The sequence below is a fragment of the Lampetra fluviatilis genome, chromosome 15 (genome assembly GCF_964198595.1).
Source record: "Lampetra fluviatilis chromosome 15, kcLamFluv1.1, whole genome shotgun sequence".
Lineage (NCBI taxonomy): Eukaryota > Metazoa > Chordata > Hyperoartia > Petromyzontiformes > Petromyzontidae > Lampetra > Lampetra fluviatilis.
Window position 1 is genome coordinate 13,474,541 of NC_136289.1, and position 21,510 is coordinate 13,496,050.

Below are 21,510 nucleotides of genomic sequence, written 5' to 3' on the forward strand. Positions count from 1 at the left end.
CGTGACACCACTGTGGCTTTCACACCTGGTGATGATTGCTTGTGTTGCAATAGAAACGTCGTGAGAATTTTATTGTTTGATATTTTTATTATTTAATTATTTTATTGTTTCCCTTCTACGTGACTTTACCGAAAGAACCAAGAATATGAACACCAGTGTCTGTTGAGATGTGGTGAGATCAGGGATTAATTTTAGCTGGGTTGGTCTCGGTAAGCACCCTGAACATATTCCCCCATCTGGCACACCACATCCAATAGACCTCTTCCTGTGGCTACTCATCACTTGCCTACTCGAATCGTTCGGTGTTATCACGGTTGGTGAGCAAAGACCCCAAGCGCCAAGATGCCAGTAACAATACTTTTGAGAATATAATAGATGAGAGTAAATATGTTTATTAACTAGAACATCATGCTTAAAACTAGGAATTACAAAGTGGAGCGGTGTGAGGAATGAAGCAGCAAGTGTTTTGACCTCAGCGTGGCGGTTGACCTCAGCGTGGCGGTTGACCTCAGCGTGGCGGTTGACCTCAGCGTGGCGGTTGACACGAAACGGTCGCTCGAGAAAACCGAGTCGTCAAATCGACGAGTGACGCTCACGAGCACAGTGAGCACAGTAGCCGCGATAGAAGAGCGATAGGGAAGCGACAGAGTGCCGGTGAGTGATTGACGGGGGGCAAGTCGGTGAGTGCTGGATGATCAATCAACCTGATTGTGCCGGCGAGCCTGAGAATATTCAGTCGGAAATGAAGCCCAATGGAAACACCCCCTCCCCCACCGACACCTCCCCAACGCCTCCTCGCTCAAGCGTCTGCGCAGTGAAAACAAAATACAAACAAAGCAACACAACCAAAGCCCAACACGTCTCCGTGAAGTTTGCACAGCGCAACTTTCCATAGAAACGCGCGGGCCGCGTGACTCGAGCGGGGGGGGGGGGGTTGTTGGGGGGGGGTCAGAAGGTCAGAAGGCTCCGCTCAGTCAGCGCTCGCTGGCTGCCGGGAGGTGGCAGGTGGAGGGGTTGGTGGGGGGCACGGAGAGGGGGGTGAGTCTCGGAGTGTACGGAGGGGAGGTCACGCGTACGCTCCACACGACCAGGCTGGCCTCCTACCCGCCCCACCGTGCCTCTCCTCTCCACTCGGCCAAACATCCCTGCGTCACGCCCAAGCCGCGACGTCGGAACGCTTCTCTGCCCCGTTGTCGTCTGCCCTCACCTGCATCGTTAAACAAAAAGAAAAGAAAAACGACAATAATCATTCTGGAATGCCACACGTAGCTCCGCGTTGTTCGCTTCCCGCTGGCTAGAGATTCGGATGGCCTCTGCGCAGGCTCGAGCTTGATGAACTTCTGATACCTGACATGGTCGGATGGAGGAGCATCCCCCGGGTGGTACGAGCCTACGGAACTATAAGTTGCAGCACTTGGAGGTGTGGGTAAGAATGTAGTTGGAGTGAACAATTTCGACACCCCCCCCCCCAGTTTTCTACCCACCCCTACGCCGCCCCTCCCCCCCCCTACACTTCCAACCCGTGTCACCTTGTGACGAGGTCAGCGCGTGAGGGATGCCACAGGAACGCGTTGCCACTCATGCTCAGTGGCCCGTGATTCATCAGGGCAGGGGCTCCGTTCGCTCGCTCGCTCGCCCAGTGATACAATCAGGGCGGCACTGAGCAAAAGTGGCTCAACTTAAACACTGACCTCCGTGAAATCCGTCCGAACGTTAACACAGCTCTTGCCCTACCCATTGGCAGTGTTAGCGGGGCTTATGCCCAGGCTTGGTAGAATTATAGTTAAGAGGTTTCTATCAAATGTAATGGGCGTTCAGGCTGTGACACCTGGTCTGGATGGGCTGGCCATGTGTGTGGTCAGGTATGTGCTGGCCCAGGTGATGGTGTGGCCAGGTAAGTGCTGGTCCAGGTGAGACCAGGTATATACTGATCTAGGTACAGGTGTGGCGAAGGTATATGTTGGCCCAAGCAATGGTATGGTCAGATATATGTCGATCTAGCTAATGGTGTGGGAAGATAAATGCTGGCCAAGTTACATGTAAAGCCAGCTATGTCTTGGGCAAAGCACAGGTTAAGCCAGGAATGTATAGGTCCAGATAATTGCGACGCTGCTTCATAAAAGACGACGTATCGTTGAGCGTCGCGTCCGTGTTACGTAAATCAAACAAGCGTCAAATCAGATGTTGCTAGGAGAGCCGGCATCTGAAGTCAAGTGCAGTATGGGTTGGATCATAACACTGCTTCCCAGGCAGATACGAATGGCTTGCCTGGAGAAAGGCAACGGGTATGAGAAGGAGATGATGTCTGAATCTGCTACCGCGGAGCGAATGGTTTCCCACGATATCGTAACGAGGCTGATGGTTGTAGAGGGAAGCCTTCCTACAGCAGTGGGTTCTACATAGAGGCCATCAGGAAAACGTTGGGCTCTGCACGTACTGTACATATTTAGACAAAATTATATTTTGCAAAGGAGACTTGGGTGCAAAGAAAAGTATGGGACAGTGCAAACCCCGTGTGTAGGTTAGTTGTTTTAACGTTTTTCTTATTCACCTTGGCTAATGGCGCTATCCCTCGCGATGAAATCTCCATGCTCCATGTTTACACAACACACCTGTAACAAAAAATATAGTCACAAAGTGCGGGTGGGCACATCGGGCAAACCCCTTCCGCCTCCACACTTGTTGAGATTTTAAATCATCTAGTTTGAAAAACTCATCTCTGTGGAACTGCTTTTTGTGTTTAGTTTGTCCCCCCCGCCCGCACCTCCGATTAGCACCGTTGGCTACGTGCGGTGCAAAAGAAGTTCAACGTACACACACAAGTGGGGAGCGATAGCGTAGCGGTTAGCGCGCTGCGCTATGAACCTAGCGACCCGGGTTCGATTCCCGCTCACGGCCAACACCAGTGACGATTATCTGAACCGGTCCTGGGCCTCCCCTAGGTCGATTCAGCCTGAAATGAGTACCTGGTGTGGTGTGTAAACATCGCCACTGGGGAGACAAAGGCGGTCGGGCGTGGTGCTGGCCACCCACCCCCTCGTGTACCGTTCCGGCCTTCATAGGTGCTCGCTAACAGCACTTGCCCCTACAGTTTGTTAAGCACCGTTGGCTACGTGCGGTGCAAAAGAAGTTCAACGTACACACACACACACACGCGCCCACGCCGCGCGTTACGAAACGGCCACGTTTGATGATCCCCGTGGGTTATTCATTTAACCGAGAGGCCCTTGCTGGCTGGCGGGCGGGCAAGCAAATCAATAATACGCGGCCACACTCACAAGGGCAGCCACGGATGGCAGGGGAAGTGCGGTGGTGGGGGCCCAGGGGCTGGGGGAGTTGAGGAGGGGGGGTCCATCAGGCGGCGTAGACTCGCTAGAGGCGATGGCTTCTGTGGTCTCCTTGTCGGGCGGACGCGAACAGAACGCCTCCTGTCGTGGTGTGGGTGTCGCCTCCTGGAATCTTCGTCACGAGGCGGCGGTCGGGACGCCGATTGATTTTTGGTTTTCCCTGACCCAAAGCGACACGCGTGGAAATCCGATAACAGCTGTTCCGCAACAATCACCACCGGCACCCCTACCTACCGGCCCACGCTCTTTAACCTCCCGGTCTAGAGGCAATTCACCTCTGAGGTTTTTTTTTTTGGTTCTGATGGTAGCAGGTTTGGTTCTGATGGTAGCAGGTTTGGTTCTGATGGCAGCAGGTTTGGCTGACGCCACTTGATGCCTGAGCGGCCGGGCAGACGATGTGGCGGTTAGAAGGTTCGCCATTGTGAACCGTCAGTCATCGTTCATCACCGCTTCACCGACATCGTGATCAACATTGCTATAGATCATCATCATTAGCATCATCATCACAATGAGTGTCGTCATCGATCATCATTTTTAGCATCGCCAAATCATCATCACCACCACCATCATCCTCATTAGCATCACCACTTTGTTACCATCATCATCATCATAATTTGCATGACCACAACATCAATCACTTGCACCTCCGATGAGCACGGTTGGCTATGTAGGTGCGAACGACGTTGAACATACATATCTTCATCAACACCGGCATCATGTCACCATTATCATGGTGTATGTTGAACTTCTTTTGCACCGTATGTAGACAACCATGCTCATCGGAGGTGCAGTGAAAGGACAACAAGCTAAACACAACAAGCAGTTCCAAAGGAATTCGTTTTCAATCCAGAATCAAAATTGCATCATCAGCACATTACCACCACCATAATCACCATCATCATTACAAGGTTGATGTTCATCACTTTGTCAGTCAACAGCAGTTGTCCTCTGAATTGACGACAGAAACACCGTCTCCTGCGGTGTGAGTGTGGGATCGCCACCACAGGCTCTGGACCGCAAGCGGAAATGAGCACTGCCGCACACTCATTTGAGCTTGAAAACGCTCTGACTTTTATTTTACCCTTAAACCTCTTTATTCTGGGGCGGTTGGGCGGGATGGAAGGATTTAGGCTGTGATCCCCTTCCGTGAATTGGGATCAACTCCTAACCACCTCACCCCCCCCCATCCCCTCGTGTGTGTGTGCATCTTGTGTTATAGGAAAGCCTCCTGGACTCCAAGCGCAGCATGAATGTTGGAATTTTTCTCAAGCAATTCAAAGGGTGAGTTCGATTGTTACCGAGCGCATTATTCATTGAACGCTTTTACCCTCTTTCCTTTTTTTTTGGAAACGAACGAGAGCTTTAATGAGTCACGGAAATAGCAGCGCGCATGGCTAGACACGTTAAACATTCATTGGCTTGCGACTCCACAGCAGCTGCTAAGGGTTTCGTGCTAATTCACCTTGAGTGTCCACCCTCACTCAAACAAAGACCAAGATTCCCCACGTACAGCCTTAACAGACTGTTGGGGCAAGTGCTGTTAGCGAGCATCTATGAAGGCCGGCACGGTACACGAGGGGGTGAGTGGCCAGCACCACGCCCGACCGCCTTTGTCTCCCCAATGGGGATGTTTACACACCGCACCAGGTACTCATTTGAGGCTGCGTCGACCTAGGGGAGGAGGCCCAGGACCGGTTCAGATAACCGTCACTTGGTGTTGGCCGTGAGCGAGAATCGAACTCGGGTCGCCGGGTTTCTAGCGCAGCGCGCTAACCACGACGCCGCCACTCCCCACTCACTCCACAAACTCCATATTTGGCGTTTGAACATCTTAACACCTGTTTTATTGCCAGAAAGGGTAAAACCTATTCTTATTTCAATAACATGGAATCATGTTTGCCGTAACATTTTCTCGTGGCTATACCATTTTATTTATTTATTTCATTGTTTAACAAGCGCCGGGTACCAAAGCAGAAACCGTAGCAAGGTTGAGGGGGGCACAGAAACCCCCGCGGGGGGCAACATCCCAAACCCAGTGCTCCTCTGGGTTTTAGCAGAGGGGAGAAAATACAGGTAGTCCCCGACTTACGACGGAGATGCGTTACGACGACCCCATCGTGAGTCGAAAATATCGTAAGTCGGGGACTACCTGTAGTGCTCACTGCCCCAGCCAGGTGGGGACTACGAGCCGGAGCGTCGGGGGGGGGGCGGTGAAGGGAAGGGAAGAAGAACAGAAGTAAGGGGGTAGAAGACGGGGGTAGGGGGGAATCTTGCGGATCGTTTAAACAAATCCTGTCTTGAGCAGTGACATCGGCACGCAATTAACTCCTCTTAACGCGCTGCAGCCTCTCCTTTCAACGGCTGCATCACCATGCGGTTGTGGAAATCTCTCACCATTATCCCTGGCTCACTTCCTCACCGTCTCCTTAATGTTTGTCCTCCCAATCACCACCGCATCATCTCACCACCACCACCACCTCCCATTTGCATCTCCATCATCTCACCACCACCTCCCGATCACTTATCCACATCTCCCAACCATCTTATCACCAACTACTGCTCTTCATCAACTCCCCCCAATACTTTCCACTATTTTCCAAACAATTCCTAACCATCCTCCCATCACCTGCACATTCCCTCCACACCTCCTCAACCCTCAACCTGCTCACCATCTCCGCCCTCCTCCCCCACCCACACCTCACAATGAAGATGTTTGAGGTTACTCCACTAACCGCGCCCTTCCCCATCGAGCTCACTGACCGCTCCGATCCGACACCGTAGATGAAACAAGCACAGCAACAATTGATTCGAACCCGACTCTTTGACCACTCAGGACCCTGGGCCATGACGTGATCCAGGACATCCTGGAGTGCCGGAGCAAGGACTACGGAGCGGAGAGGCTCGGGGAGCTGCTCAAACTCCTGCCGCAGGCGGACGAGGTGAGGCTGCGATGACGGACGCCCTGAGGGTGGGGGGTGTTAGGGGGGGGGGGTGTCACGTGTAATACTCAGCTCATCTTCCCGTGTTTACTAAAAAATAATCCACAGGTCCTTGTCATTCCACTTAAGGGGGGAGCCAGGACCGATTCAGATATCACTCACAGTGCACTAACCACTGCGCCACCACTCCACCACCCCTTTTACGGTCCATTCACCGATATCCCCCAATTCAAGTGCTTTGCTGGCTAGTTCTCATGATAAACGTGTCTCCGTGTTCTCCACGTGTCCCCGTGTGTCTCAGCACGCCTGTGTTCCATTGCCGCTGTGTGTCTCCACGTCTCCGCGTGGATGGGGTTGTCCCGCTGCTTGTCCCCATGTCCCTCGTCGCGTCTGCGTGGACCGGTTGCCAGGTTGTCCCTGTATGTTCTCTTACGTCCCAAATGCCTGGGGCTTTAAATATTTCACCGAATATTTTCGAGCTCGGTGGCAGACTGGGAATAGCCGCAGCCATCACGAGAGGCGAACTGGATGTGGTGTGCTGGGCGCAGACATATCATCAAGAGCTATAAGGCCCAGTGGGCCTTACCTGCTGGAATAAAATAAATAGTTTAGTTTTATTTTCCAGGTCGCCAGCCCAGACAGACCCAGCTGAGATTCAGCCCGACGTCGCTGGGTTTCCCCGCACGTCTTCCCGGGGCCGTGTGGCCGCTGTGTCTCACTCGTCAACGTGTGTCCCCCCCCCCTCAACACCACCCCCCCACCCCCATCCCACCACGTGCACGCCCCCCGTTGGTGCTGGCCACAGCTGAGTCAGCTGAAGCAGTTCCGCGGAGACAGGAGCCGGCTGCCGGCTCCCGACGCCTTCATGCTGCTGCTGATCGAAGTCCCCTGGTAAGTGAAGTCCCTCCCTCCTCATCCCTCCGCGGGCCGTAGACTGAGCCGGGTGCGGTGGCACGCGCCTCTGTGGCCCGCAACTTTTGGGGAGGGAGGGGTCCAAGGGTTTATCGTACCGATAAAACTACCGAAGCCGCCGGATTGTTGGGTGACAGGAAGAGATAGCAGTACAGCAAGCGGGTTCGTGAAACTTTTGAGTGTTCTCCCCGCCCCGTGGTTGGGTTTTCTGCGGGTACTCCGGTTTCCTCTGAGGCGTCATCTTCTAAGGGGATTCTCTGGCACAGGGTGGTACACTGGCAGCTGCAAGAGTGCCCTATGGATATTTATTCCGTCTCCTGTCACGACATTGAACGCACGACTGGAATATAATTGGGAAATAACCAAGGAACTAAGAAACATAAGAAACAACATCGTGAATAGGGTTCAGTGTTTGTTGGCAACTAGTTAGAGGTACTGGCTGTGGGATAGATTGCAGCAGGCTGCAATTACACTTTTAAACTACAGTCTTCGGCGATAAGCTGCCTGCCTTGTTTAATGTACAATTGCCACATAATGGGTGGGTACTTGTGAAACAAATAAAATGGATAAAAGTATTCCTTTCAGATATGAGAGGCGCGGCGCTTTGTCCTGGGTTAATTTATGGGAACGCGAGGTTATTTTACGTTCAGCTTAGTGGCTTAATTCCTTTTATTCGGTTGAACTTTGAGTTTCGGTTTCCATTTTACAAACATTGTTCATCTGCAAAGTGGAGTGGATTTTTCACACGAATATGTGGTGTGGTCGGCACTGTACCTCAATCAGCCTTGCGGGGTTTTTTTTCATTTTAAACTGAGTCGACCTCAGGAAAGCACAGACCTAAGACACACATCGATTGCCACTGGAATCCAGCCCAGTTCCAGTGAATGGTGGCCTGAGCCAACACACACTCACACACTCACTCAGACTGCAAATAAATCTCCTGTGGAGTTTATCCTCGGAGCTTTAATGTGCCAAGTGTTGTTAGCGAGCACCTGCTAAGGCTCAAAAGACACAAAAAGTCGGGGATGTGCACGGCGCTCCTCCCATCTGGCTTGTATACCTGCGTGTGATGTTCACGCACCACATCACTCATGCTTTGAGGCTGAGCTGACCTAGGGGAGACCCAGTACAGGTAGTTTGGGTCAACAATTGTCGCTGGTGATCGCAGAGCCACTTGACGTGCGGCTCTCACGCAAACGCAGCGGCGGCGGTGTTCAATAACGGCGAACTGAATAGGTCGGCCGCCCCTTTGGGAGCCCACGTGGGCGCGTGCGTGCGCGTGCGTGCGCGTGCGTGCGTGTGCGTGCGTGCGCGTGCGTGTTCATGCGCACGTAGGGCCGGGCCGCGCGTACGGCTCGAGCGTCACGCTCATTCACTGCCCGAGTCTCCCATTCACGCTCCGTGTGCCACTGTCACCGACGACGATGAATAGAGTCGGGGCACTGAGAGCCTCTCTCTCTCTCCCTCTCTCCAAACTCAAGCGGGAGCTCGCGTCTCCCACGACCGCCGTCCGCAGGCGTCACTCGGCCGCTCCTAGCAGCAGCAGCCCCAGCAGCACCCCTGACCCCCACCACCCTATCCAGAGGCGAGGGCTTGTTGGCAAACAGAAGGGTGACGTTCCGCTGGCGCTTGCGTCACATCTTAGAGCGAGAATAAAGCGCGTGACGCAATTTAGCGAGGGGGGGGGGGGGGTGCTCCCGTCGCGAGGCGCCGCTCGGACTCGGGGGTCCTCACAAAGCGAGCTCGAGTGACGGGCTCTCTCGTGGCGCCGCGGGTCACGACGCTCGCTCTCTCGTGTCTTCCACGGTGCCCACGTGCGCACCCGTTGGTTCATTAGCGAGCGCATGGAAGGAGGATGCTGGGCGAACAAAGTTGGGGGGGGGGGGGGGTAACGAGCTGGCGCCGAACGCGGGAACGTTTCTCGTTCGTCTTGCTCGTGGGCTGAGACAATCTGGTCGGACGTGTGCCGCGCCGCGGATGTGGCGAGGCTATTGACGCGTTGTTGTCTACGCGTTGCGTAACGCCGGGACGGTGCGGCGGATATTACAGTTTCTGTTTTGTTTCTTTGAATGGCGAGGCTCACATCCTGCCATCGTGATGGTTATTTTATTCAAGGCGCTTGCTCTGAGCCTGTGGTACAAACTCCACATTGCTATGGCGAGGGCGAGTCTTTCCATAGGACAACCACTGCGGACTTCTTCACAGAGTCGTATTTCGTTTTATCCACCCCGGAGGCATGATGGGCCGAGTGAAACACCGAACCGGGGGTTTGGACTCGCAACGTTACAATCGCGAGCCGCTCGCTCTGCCGCCGAGCCACGGGGCCCGGCCATTCACGACAAAGTCTCGTGCCGCTTAGTCGAGACGAGCGGTGGGGGTGGCAGCCACGGAGTGGGACGCGGTCGAGAGGACGTCCGCCGACGAGATGGATCGACGCAGCAGAGCGCCAGGCGGCTCGTCACATCGCGCCATCGTTCGAGACGACGACGGCTTGGGGAGGCCTTCATTCGGCAGTGGATTGATCACGGCTGATGACGATGAGTTACTCGGTTTGGGAATAATGGACTTTTATTTAAATAGCCTGTTCTCTACGGTAGAAAGTGTCGTGGCTTACAAGTGACACTGACCTCTGCGTCCTCAGTCCAGAGTGGGATTAGCGTGGCATCTGAGTTTTTGAAGTGGCCAGGCACGGGAGATGTCTCTGCCGTGACCTCCACGCGTATGGGGGTCATGATCAGCACTTTAATGCGTTGCGAAAAACACGGCGAGGTGTAAACAGGTTTAACATCCCTGTTGTGTGCGCGGCTAACGCATGCACACACACACGCGTGTGTGCATGCGTTCGTAGGTAATGTCCTGTAAGATGTGTGTATACGAAGTGCAGACAAAAAGTCTTTGGGAACACGACATTGTCAAATAATAACAAAAAATTGCACAATCGCTCAACCTACTTTGTCTTCCCAGCCCAGCGGGTCAGCAACCAAAAAACCAAGAAGAGACATTTTCTTTTTTTTTCAAATTCGGTAAAACAATAACTCAGTATATCAAGAGCCGCAATGCACGTGGCGGACGCGAGACGGTGGTCCTTGATAAATTAACGCCACGAAGCAGTTTCACAAAGATCCGGAGGATTGTCCAAGCCCCATGGGGCGTGAACAAGTACAGCAACGTGAAGTGCCTGTCCCGCTTTCCCAAACGCCTCTGACCGCCCTTTGCGGCCGGACCCGCCGACGACGACGGCACGTCCGTCCACCCGTGGGCGTGCTGGTGCCGTCACTTAGCAGCCAAATAAATGAGGTCGTACAATTAATTATTCGACGTTGTCCGGCAGGGTCAGTTTCAGCACGTTCCATTGTTGAGCGGCACTACGCGGCAACAGTCTGTGCCTCCTGCCTTCACCAACCCGCACCGAGCATCGTGGCAGAGTGCAGTCAGATTATACCCCCCCCCACCCCCTCTGCCATATCCAGCAGTGGAGTGACAGATTGGCTGCACTCGTGCACGTCTTGCTATTGGGAGAGGCCAGTCGGTCGAAACATCGTTTTATTCTTCTTCTTCCTGGCGCAGAAACCCACAATCGCGTCTTCACTGCAAAGTATTTAATGGTGCAATGATTTTGCGAGAAAAAAAAATCGCAAACCGATCTCCGCTTTGTGCACCGCAACACGGGAGGAGGAGCGCTCGTTTGGGACAAGTTCACGCGCCGTGAACCTGAACCACCTGCCTCTTGATGCCCAGAGTGGTGCGGTGAAATCCGAACCGGTCCTGGGACCCACTCCCTCTCTCCCTTCCCCACACTGCCCAATGTGGTGAAGTATGGTGAAGTTTCGATTTGAAGCTTTTGTGACTGCAGGGATTCATATTCTTGGTTCTTTCGGTAAAGTCACGTATTTTATTATTTCCCTTGTGCGTGACTTTACCAAAAGAACCAAGAAAATGGTGAAGTTGTTCCCCGCCCCCCGTGCCAAGATCAAAATGTCATGGGAAGGAGCTGGATGGACCCCGGTTTGTAAATTGTGTGCACTGATTATACACACACGATAATTACACACACACACACACTGATTATACGTACACACACGTGCTCAGCTTCAATGCGATTATCTAAGCACCGATCCAGTGCTAATCTTCTGGCGCGTTGCCTCTACTCGCCCGGACCACAGGACGATAGCATGCACTGATGGCGAAGAGGGTTTACTTTCAGCATGCATGGGCTCGCCGTGTGTGTTAGCGTGAGCACGTCCGAATGTGTGCATCTGTATCCGTGTCTGTAGGCAGCAACAGCACTTGCCCCAACAGTCTATTAAGGACTAGATTTGAAGTTTTCGTGACTGCAAGGATTCATACTCTTAGTTTTATCGGTAAAGTCACGTAGGTAAAAAAATGCAATTAAAATTATAAAATAAAATAATAAAAATCACGACGTTTGATACAGCAAATCTGGCTGTGACGGTCCCACCTGATGACGGAGACTTGTGTTGCCTCCGAAACGTGATTTTTATTATTTTATTTTATTGCTTTTAATTAAATATTTTTTACCTACGTAACTTTACCGATAAAACTAATAGTAAGAGTATAAGTCTATTAAGGCTATAGGGGGATCTTTGTCTTCGTGGAGAGCGGCCGTGCAAGGGTTAGCGCGCAGTGCTAAGGACCCGGTGACCCGGGTTTGATTCCCGCTCAAGGACAACACCGGTGACGATTATCCGAACCGGTTCTGAGCCTCCCCTAGGTCGACTCAGCCTCAAATGAGTAACTGCTGCGGTGTGTAAAGATCGCCGCTCGGGGGACAAAGCCGGCCGGGCGTGGTGCTGGCCACCCACCGCTCCGCGTACCGCACCGGCCTTCAGAAGTGCTGATCGCTAACAGCACTTTCCCCAACAGTCTGTTAAGGCTATACGGGGGAGGGGGTGATCTTTGTATTTATCTTTGTTCGTGTCTATCCCTGCATGCCTTATGCCTGTTTCACTCCCGGGGGACCCGATGGTTACAGGCGTAGTCGAGGACGCGCTCCTGCCACGTGCATCCAACGACAAAGATCCCCCATATAGCCTTAATGGACTGTAGGGGCAAGTGCCACGTGCATCCACACGCACCGCCCCACACGCGCCATCCCTCCTCGCAGGAACCCAGCAGCGGCGTGCTCGTGACGACGATGATCTGGGAGTTGCGTCCCATGAAGATGAAATCAAATGTCAAGTGCAGAAGTTGTCCCCACCGCGCGAGCGGCTTGCCCTCGTCTCGCCACCGCTGGTGACGTCGACGGCAGGTCGAGTCACTGCTCGTCGTGCGTGCCCAGTGAGTTGTAGCGGTGGAGGCGTTGCCGCGGCGAACGAGGGCTATCGAGGAGAGATGGAGTGTGTGAACGTTTGCATTTTTAAGGGTACAGTATAATGAAGTGTCTGTACGGTATTTGAGGAACACTTTGGTAATTTTCAATGCGGTTGTTTTCAGAACGTAATGAAAATAGTGGGCACACTTTTGTGTAAAATGATAATGACGTTGTATAACTTAATAACGTTTAATGATGCGCGTTTTAATTTAATTAATTTGATACTGTTAATGATAGGGTTGAACGACACACAAAAGTATGCTCACAGACAGCAGTGAGGCATGACTCCCACCGCATGTATGGTACTGTACAACACGCACCTTTGCGTGTTGTTACATCTCTGGAGTTGGTGGTCTAGACAAGGCTGAGAGCATTGCACGTGCAATGCGCCTGTCGCGTGACTTGCACGCAAGGCCGAGGCAGGGCCGCGGGGCCTCTGCTGTGCGCCGAGTGGTGGCCTCTGGTCGCGTCCAGCCCTCGCTGCGCTCCCTTCGTTTGTCACGAGGTTTGTGATGAGGTTCGCGATGAGGTTTGTGATGAGGTTTTTCTCGCCATTTACAGAAAGCGTTGGATTGGAACAATTTTTTTTTCTACATTTGGTTGATGATTACTTTTTCCCCCCAAACGGTGTTTCTTACCTGCGTGCCATTACATTCAGCGCCTAACTTAAACCCAGGTCTCCCTTGGCAACAACAAAAAAAGAGGCATCCCTGGTCTCAGCGACCTCTCAATTAACTTAAAAAATATCTATTTTGAAATGTACAAACACAAACGAATAAAAGCCGTGGTCGTGAGCACGATGCCGTCGGAGTGTCTCCCCAGGGTGGCGTTTAGTTCCGGCGTCGGTGGTCCAAAGCCATTTTTGGTGAAAATTCCCAAAACGCACAGAGCCGCTATTGTGATGGGCGCGCGGCACTCATTAACCTACACCAAATTTAACCGTCGCCAGCTCTGTTGACAACGCTGTGTGTGATGGTTTGCGCGCTGTTCTTCCAATGCAGAGGTCCGTCGGTCTGCTTCGATTTCCCGGCGCGGCAGTTTGGTATAATGAGCTATTATCTAAAATGCCAACACCCCCTTCCCCCTTCCACTGCTGCATACGTCCATCCAGCAATGCGAATGACGACACCCACAGCGAAACTGATCGACAGGTCACACGTGGTGGTGGGGTAAAGCGTGGGTACTTCCACCTCTTCCAAACCGTTCTGGCCGGCGTGGAAGAGGAGGCCAAAACACCTTGTAAATGCGCCGTCTTCCACAGCTTCCCTTTTCGGTGGAGTCCCTTCCGCCAGCAGCAGCGGCGTTGCACCTTTGCCACTGCCGCTGATGAAGCAATGTCGTTGTGCGCGCCGGAGTTCTGATCGAGCTGCTCTTGCGCGTCTCCTGTTTTGTGCCTCTCTCTCCTCGTGCTGCAGCTACGAGCTGAGGCTGCAGCTCATGGTCCTCAAGGAGGAATTCCACCCCACCGTGGCCTCGGCACGCGACGGAATCCGCGTGGTGCGCCAGGCGGTCACAGGTACGGAGCCCCCCCCTCTTTCTCTCCCCGCTTCCTACTCGAGATGTTAACTACCTCGCCTGGTATACACGAGGTCGGGTTCGATCACGACCCTGACGCCTGCTGTATATTTGGAGTTTGTGCGTCTCTCTCCCTGTGGTCGCGTGGATTTTTATCTGGGTCCTCCGGTTTTTCCCTCCACATTTACCATCAAAGTCATGCGTTCAGAGTATTTGGCTGCTGTAAATCTCCACGTGATGACAAGCCACTTGGTTGAGCTATCATTTGTGATAACCAGGTCGCTTCTGAGAATAAGAATAATATAGCTCAGTGCGCCTTACCTTGTAAAATAGAATAAGAAAGACGTACCGCTTTAGTTTGTAACGCCAGCGTGCAGCAGCGTGCATCACCGTCATCGCTGACCTTCCCACCCGAGCGGAGCTCCGCTTTCTTTTGACGCGCGGGGGGAATCATTGTCTCCTTGGGGTTTTGTGTTGTTGTGTTCTTTAAAAACTCTCTTTCTTTTTGACACTTCGCCTTTGAAGTTAAGCGCGTGGGGGATGTGCGGGCGAGCGGGCGGGCGGGCGTGCGGGCGGGCGAGCGGGGTAGCTCCGGTGTCAGCGAGCTCACACGGCCGGGTTACCGACGGCCCCCATGCCAGGTGTGGCCCCATTGACAAAACTGAAACGCCGAGGGAGCGGGAACTGCCCAGGCACATCTCCACCACCCACCACCCAAGCCGTGCGGGTTGTTTGACCATACTTCACCACCAGTGGTCAGTGCAGGTCGGTGAAGCGGGAGGAGTGGGTGCCCAGAATTGGGTTTTAGTAATAAAAAAAACACAAGCCAGGTGCCACAGCGACCACTCACGATAGCTGTGGCACACTGCCACTACCGCCCCACCCAAACCTGAAGTTGTTTCGCCTTTCACGACCGCTACTCCCACTGTGTGCTCTGATTTATGCGTCGTCCTCGTTTTTATTAATATATGAATGGGGTCTGTCAGGTACGGCTTGATTCGGCTCCAGTATCACGCACCGTGTCCTAATCAATCAATCAAATCTGTATTTTGCGTGCCAATATCGCCGTCAGGACAGTAGGCATCGGTGCACATTCATAGCAGAACGGGAACGGTACAGTGGCGTGGAGCAACAGAATCAGAATATTTATTTATACTGCAGGAGGAATCCGATGAGCTATAAAGCTCTTTTTCGCACATGTCCAGTCGGGGCACGGGGTCAGAAGGTCACAACAACAAACAGGACAACAAACCTCGATAGCAGTGCAATGTACAGGAACGGAAAGCAACACTTGCAAAAACATTTCTACGAATGCCATTATTCGCCAAATATGAAAGGATGCACGCACATATTTAACCCGCTCGCGAGTTGGGATGATCCTTTGAAAATACGTGTGCGCATTTGTATCGGTCACTTAGATGTTTTGTTACAACAAAGTTTCACGCGAACAAACGGGCACTCACTGAGATGAAAGAGGTCACCGGAGAAGCGGCAGGAGACGCGGCGCTAATCGATGTGAAAGTTCCCCGCGCCGCTGACCCAGCCGAAACTGTTTGTGATTTCTCCGTCGCTTTGGAAACCCAAGTCGGGCTCGAGCAGCCTCGGGCGTTTCTTTTTTATTAAATCTGAAAATGCCACACGAAAAAAAACGAATCCGCAAAATGTTATACGTGCATCCTCACAGCCAGGGGTGTATCCAGCAGGGTGGGTTGTTCACGTGTGAGGAGGAGGAAGACGTGTTGGCGAGTATCGGTGTCACGTGGCAGGGGTGCAGGCGGCGTGTTAAGCGTTGCGTAGCTGGGTGGCTGGGTGGGTATGTGTGTATGTTGAACTTGTTTCTCACCGTACGTAGTCAGCCGTGCTAATGGGAGGTGCGGAGGAAGGACAACAAACTAAACACAGAAAGCAGTTCTCAAGAAATTAGTTTTCACTCTAGATTTGAGAGTGCATAGCCCCCAAGTGGCCTCCTAATATCGGAAGGAAGAGCGTTCCAGACGGCCGCAGAAGCGCATCTGCAAGCGCGCGATGCGGTGACCACCGTCTTCGTTTGATGGTTCGCCAAAAGCCGCTGCTGCGCGGGTGACTGGAGTTTCCGTGATGGTGGTGGTGGTGGTGGTGGTTTATGCTCCTTGACAAGCTTGGTTGCTGGTGGCTGCGTTGCTGGCTACCTGGGTGGCTGGCTGGCTGGGTGGCTCAGTCGGTGGGTGACTGGCCAAGTGCTTTTGTTCAGGAAAAAAAATAAACATGAGTTGCACCAAAACTGAGGATCAGGGACCCTGAGTGTGTACAACCTAAACAAACCAGGGCGGGGGTTGCGGAGGGGGGGGGGGCCCACGTGACCCCCAACTTTACCTGTTGTCCCGTCAACTTATGTTAACCAACCGGTTTGCAGGAGCCTCCACGAGTCTCCATTTCGGAGATGCCTACAGCCCGTCCCAAATGAATGCGCACACCGCCAATGGCAGTACCGTGGCTCCCGTGGGCCAGGGGGGCCCAGGCGAGAGACTATGAATTTGCCGGGGAGGGGGGAGGGAGGCGGGGGTGGGGGGGGGGGCTGTTTCGTTCCTTGCACCAGGGCCCATAGCAAGGGTCGCTTCACTCACTGCACGCTGGGCCACGCAGACAGAGACGAGCAGGTTGTCCACGTGCCTCGCACGTCTTGAGCATGAATCAGGGGCAGACGGACCGAGGGAGGAAGCAGATCGCTCGGTTGAAAATGTCGCCGAGGCAGCAGAAAGTTGGGGAGTGTGGTCGGCCTGGGCCTCGGTGCAGGAAGTGAAATGGGGCATCCTGTCCACCTTGCCCCCACCCCACTCCTCTTACCAGCCCCTTCGGCACCATGGGACCCCGCGCAGTTGCACCGCCTTCACACTCGATAGCTACGCCAATGGCCATGAATGGCATCAGTGCATGTGCCGCCCACCTGGGCAACACAATGAGGTGTTGTGCTCCGGGCGAGTGTGTGTCTGTGTGTCTCTTTGTGTCTGTGTGTGTGTCGGTGGGGAGTGGTAGTGTAGTGGTAAGCGCGCTGCACTCTTCCCGCTCACGACCAACACCGGTGACGATTATCTGAACCGGTCCTGGGCCTCCCCTAGGTCGAATCGGCCTCACATGAGTACCTGGTGCGGTGTGTAAACATCGCCACTGGGGAGACAAAGGCGGCCGGGCGTGGTGCTGGCCACCCACCCCCTAGTGTGCCGTGCCGGCCTTCATAGGTGCTCGCTAACAGCACTTGCCCCAACAGTCTGTTCAGGCTATAGGGGGGATCTTTGTCTTTTTTTTGTGTATCGGTGGAGTGTGACGCTTTGGCGGCGGTTAGCGAGTTTGCAAGTTGTGACCCGGTTGACCTCAGCCGTGTTCCCCTCCTGTGACCCGCAGAGCTGCAGGCGTGCGAGCAGCTCCACAAGGTGATCCACCTCGTGCTGAAGGCAGGAAACTACATGAATGCGGTAGGTCAACCGCCTCGATCCCTGGCTTGAAAGAAACAAAGATAGAGTGCAGTCAACATCGGTGGCGACGATCTATCTGAACCGGTCCTGGGTCTCCCCTTGATTGGCTCGGCTTTACATGAGTACATAATGCAGTGTGTGAAGCATCGGCACCGGAGAGACAGAGGTGGACGGGCGTGGTGCTGGCCACCCACCCCTCCTGGTTGTCCGTTCCGCCCTTAATAGTTGCTCGCTAACAGCACTTGCTCCAACAGTTTATTAAATGCTTTACGGGGGAACGTTATCTTTGTATATACCCAGTACTTACAAGCAGGTGTATATATTTTTTTCTGCTTGACATTTTGATTTTATATAAGCGCAAAATATCTCGAGTGGTAAAATAGCAGGCTGTGTGTTCCGAGTTCGCACGTTCAAATTACAATGATTATGGCCGTCGCCCCGGGACGATATTTACGATCAACACGGCGGCTGCTGTTGCCTCCTCCTCGTCCCCCCCCTCCTCCCGCTGACGCTCAACGCACCGCGGCTGACGCCACCGCCACTGTTGTCCCAACCCAGGGAGGGCACGCAGGAAACGCCGCGGGCTTCAAGATCACGTCGCTGCTGAAACTCGCGGATACGCGCGCCAACAAGCCCGGCATGAGCCTCATGCACTTTGTGGTGATGGTGAGTTCGGGAGAGCGTGGCGCGCGTGTGCGTGCGCACGCAACGATCCCCCGTGTAGCCTTGAGTAGACCGACGGGGGCACATCGCACCAGGTACCCACTTAAGGCCGAATCGACCTAGGGGCGGCACAGGACCAGTTCAGGTATAACTCGAAGCTGTTGATAGCGTGGCGCAGTGCGTGACCCACCATGCCACTCGCATGGTGTCGCTCCTGCTTACAGTGACACGTCGCTCAGTGTGCATGTACACACCGCGTCACTGGCACAACACAAAGTCGTCTTTACTGACACCAAGGGTGCACGCACCCGGGCACTGACACACAATTGCTGGCACAGCGGAGGATTGGCAGTAATAATCTTTCATTTTATTCAACCGAGATACAAAAAAACTCCCTTCTTCCGTTGTTATGATTGGCCAATTCCATTTTTGAGTGTTTGGCTGCATGTGGGAAGAAACTGGAGAAAACCCCAGCCGTGTCACGGGATAACACTCAAAGCATGGCACGCATGGATTACATTCGCTGCTGCTGGATTGTCATCTCGAGGCCACCTCGCAGCGCAAGCCCACAAACACCTCCCGGTATCCCCAGGCAGTCTCCCATCCAAGTATTCGCCAGGCTCAACCGTCGCGTAGCTTCCGACTTCTGACTACGTGGCAGCATATAAATGCGGCACGAGACATTGCATGTCGATGCACTGGCCCCCTGCTGTCCACCACGGAGCCCCACAGCCACATGGCAGCCCGCTCGGTCAAAGTCTCCGCGCATCCGAGCAATGTCCACGCTCAAACCTGCTTGGCTTGCGGGAGATCTGACGAAGAGCGAGCACGTTCAGGGCGATTTGGTCGTTGGCAATGTTGCACGCATCTGCACACGCGCGCTCTTCACACTACTGACACACACACTCACATGTTCCACAACTACTGACACACACGCACACACTCCACCTTAGTGACACACACGCACACACGACTGACACACGCACACACTCCACCCTACTGACACACCGCACACACAACTGACACACGCACACACTCCACACTAGTGACACACACGCATGCACACACTCCAACCTACTGACACACACGCACACACTCCACACTAGTGACACACACGCACACACACACTCCACCCTACTGACACACACACACTCCACCCTACTGACACACCGCACACGCGCGCGCACACACGAGGAGGGGCGCTGGCGAACGCGCTCGCACGCGTTTACCGCGAAGCGCGCAGGATGCGGTGAACCCCGTTCAGCGAGGTGAACCCCGCGGCCGTCCTCGCGGAGACGAGGTCCCCCCCCCCCCCAGGGCGCGCCCCGAGCGAGCTGCTCGTCTCGCGACTCGCGCTCGGCTCCCGCTGCTGCTCGCCGCCTCTCCGCACGCGCCGCGTGAAGTTTCATTCCGCCCGTGGGTAACGCAACGTTAGGGCGGTGGAGCGGTGGCGCGGTGGTTAGGGCAGTAGCCCGATGCAACCTCGTGGTTGTTTAAAGTGGGGGGGGGGGGCAAATAAAAGTTTTGGGGGTGCACGAGACACTGACCCCCCCACCACCACCCTTGACTCACAAAGCGTGGGGTAGAGCTTGCAACTGGCTGACCCCATGCCCCCGACTGCACACTTGTGAAAAAGAGCCTCATGGCTCATCGGATTCCTCCTGCAGTCGAGATGAAGATTCCGATTCTGAGCTTCGTGCCCCAGCGGATTAACACTGACGTTGGCCATGGCTGGGGTGAATAAAACTCCAACGACTGCGACACTACTGCCCACTAGCTTTTTCACCCGGTATAATTAGCCAATGTCGATTGATATTGCACTTGCGCGCAAATATCAGCATCGTCCCTTCACTTATTTGTATTCAAATATATCTACTATCTCGACCAAGATGTCTGGCCAGAGGGGAAAAGTAGGCCAAAAACCTAAGAGGGTCTATGTTGAACTACCCCAAGTGCTTGCCCTTCCCCCAGCAGTGGTGAGAGTGAGCAAATGCAGCGTTGCACATTTTTTTACCTTTTATTTGAACTATGTCAATGCATCTATGAAAGTGAGTGCAATCTACGTCGACTCAACCTCAAATGAGCACCTGGTGCAGTGTGCAATCATCGGCACTGGGGAAACAAAAGCGGTCGAGCCTGGTGCTGGCCACCCACCCCCTCGTGTGCCGTGCCGGCCTTCGTAGCTTCTCGCTAACAGCACTTGCCCCAACAGTCAGTTCAGGGTGCACACCTCCCAATTAGCGCGGTTGGCTACGTACTGTGCGAAAGAAGTTCGACGTCCACACGTGCTCTGATCCACGTGATTGCCACGTGCTCCTGTTTGCCTGGCGTCTGGTGAAGTGCCGCCTGCGTCTGCGTCACCGGCGGGTGGGGCAAATCGCCCACCGGGCTCAACGTTCGCGACCGATTTTGTGGCCACGCGAATCTGACCCCCCCTCCGTGTCGTGTGCTTGAGCCTCTTTAACACGAGGGGGGGCTCTGACAAGCGCAGCGCGATGGTGTGCACGCGGTACCGACTCCCGTTTTTGTTGTCATTCTTGCAGGAGGCGCAAAAGCTGGACCCCTCCTTGCTGTCTTTCCCGGACAAGTTGGTGCATATTGAAGAAGCAAAGAGGTAAACGCTCTCGGAGAGAGAATGCGCCGTTCACCTGTGGCCTTCTTTCTCATCCTGAGGTCTTACCAGGAATGGATTTTGAGGTTGAGGGGCTTAAGGGACGTCGGCTCTGATGTCAAGGGCCCAACATTCCAGAGGAGCCCATGAACAAAAACACGAGTTTTTTATTCATAAAAGTGAAACTTTTTATTCATCTTATCGATATATTAGAAATAACGTAACACTATAAACAATACAACCTTTATTATTGCTGCTTGAATTAGATTATTTTAACTATCAATGTCCAACGTAGATTAATCATCTCGTCTTGCACTCATGCTCAACTAACGCCTCCAGCCCAGAGCTGATTGTTATTGGGATTATGATTGTTATTGGGATCAAACATCGAAATGTAATTTTTTGCACTTTTTGTACGCAGCATGGACGGGTTGTGCTTTTTCTGTAGGATTTTATTGTTTACGTATGTGATGTTCAGATTTGTGTACAATGAATTTTAGGTGTATCTTGTAATTTTATTGTTTGTTGCGGTTGAACCCAAATCAAGAGCCGAATGGCTCACAGGGTAAATCCTAATAAATGAAACTGAAACTGCGAGGGTTGGCAATGTTGTGTTTGGTGGTTCGCGCACAGCGCTGTGAACCTTGCGAACCCGAGTCCGATTCCTGCTCATGACCAATGACAGTGGCGACTATCTTGAACTGGTCCTGCTCGCGAAGAGCACTTTCCCCAACAGTCTGCG

The 21,510-nt window shown here is 53.5% G+C and overlaps 1 protein-coding gene across 1 annotated transcript in view; it reads left to right on the forward strand.

The window, feature by feature from the left end:
- FHDC1 (FH2 domain containing 1) overlaps positions 1–21,510 on the forward strand; it is a 38,744-nt gene that overhangs the window by 8,223 nt on the left and 9,011 nt on the right. Inside the window, exons 3-9 of the mRNA XM_078863307.1 lie at positions 4,567–4,628; positions 6,181–6,286; positions 7,092–7,177; positions 13,946–14,046; positions 17,424–17,494; positions 18,053–18,160; positions 20,701–20,771. Coding sequence (XP_078719433.1) covers positions 4,567–4,628; positions 6,181–6,286; positions 7,092–7,177; positions 13,946–14,046; positions 17,424–17,494; positions 18,053–18,160; positions 20,701–20,771 — 605 coding nt within the window. The remainder of the gene's footprint in view (positions 1–4,566; positions 4,629–6,180; positions 6,287–7,091; positions 7,178–13,945; positions 14,047–17,423; positions 17,495–18,052; positions 18,161–20,700; positions 20,772–21,510) is intronic.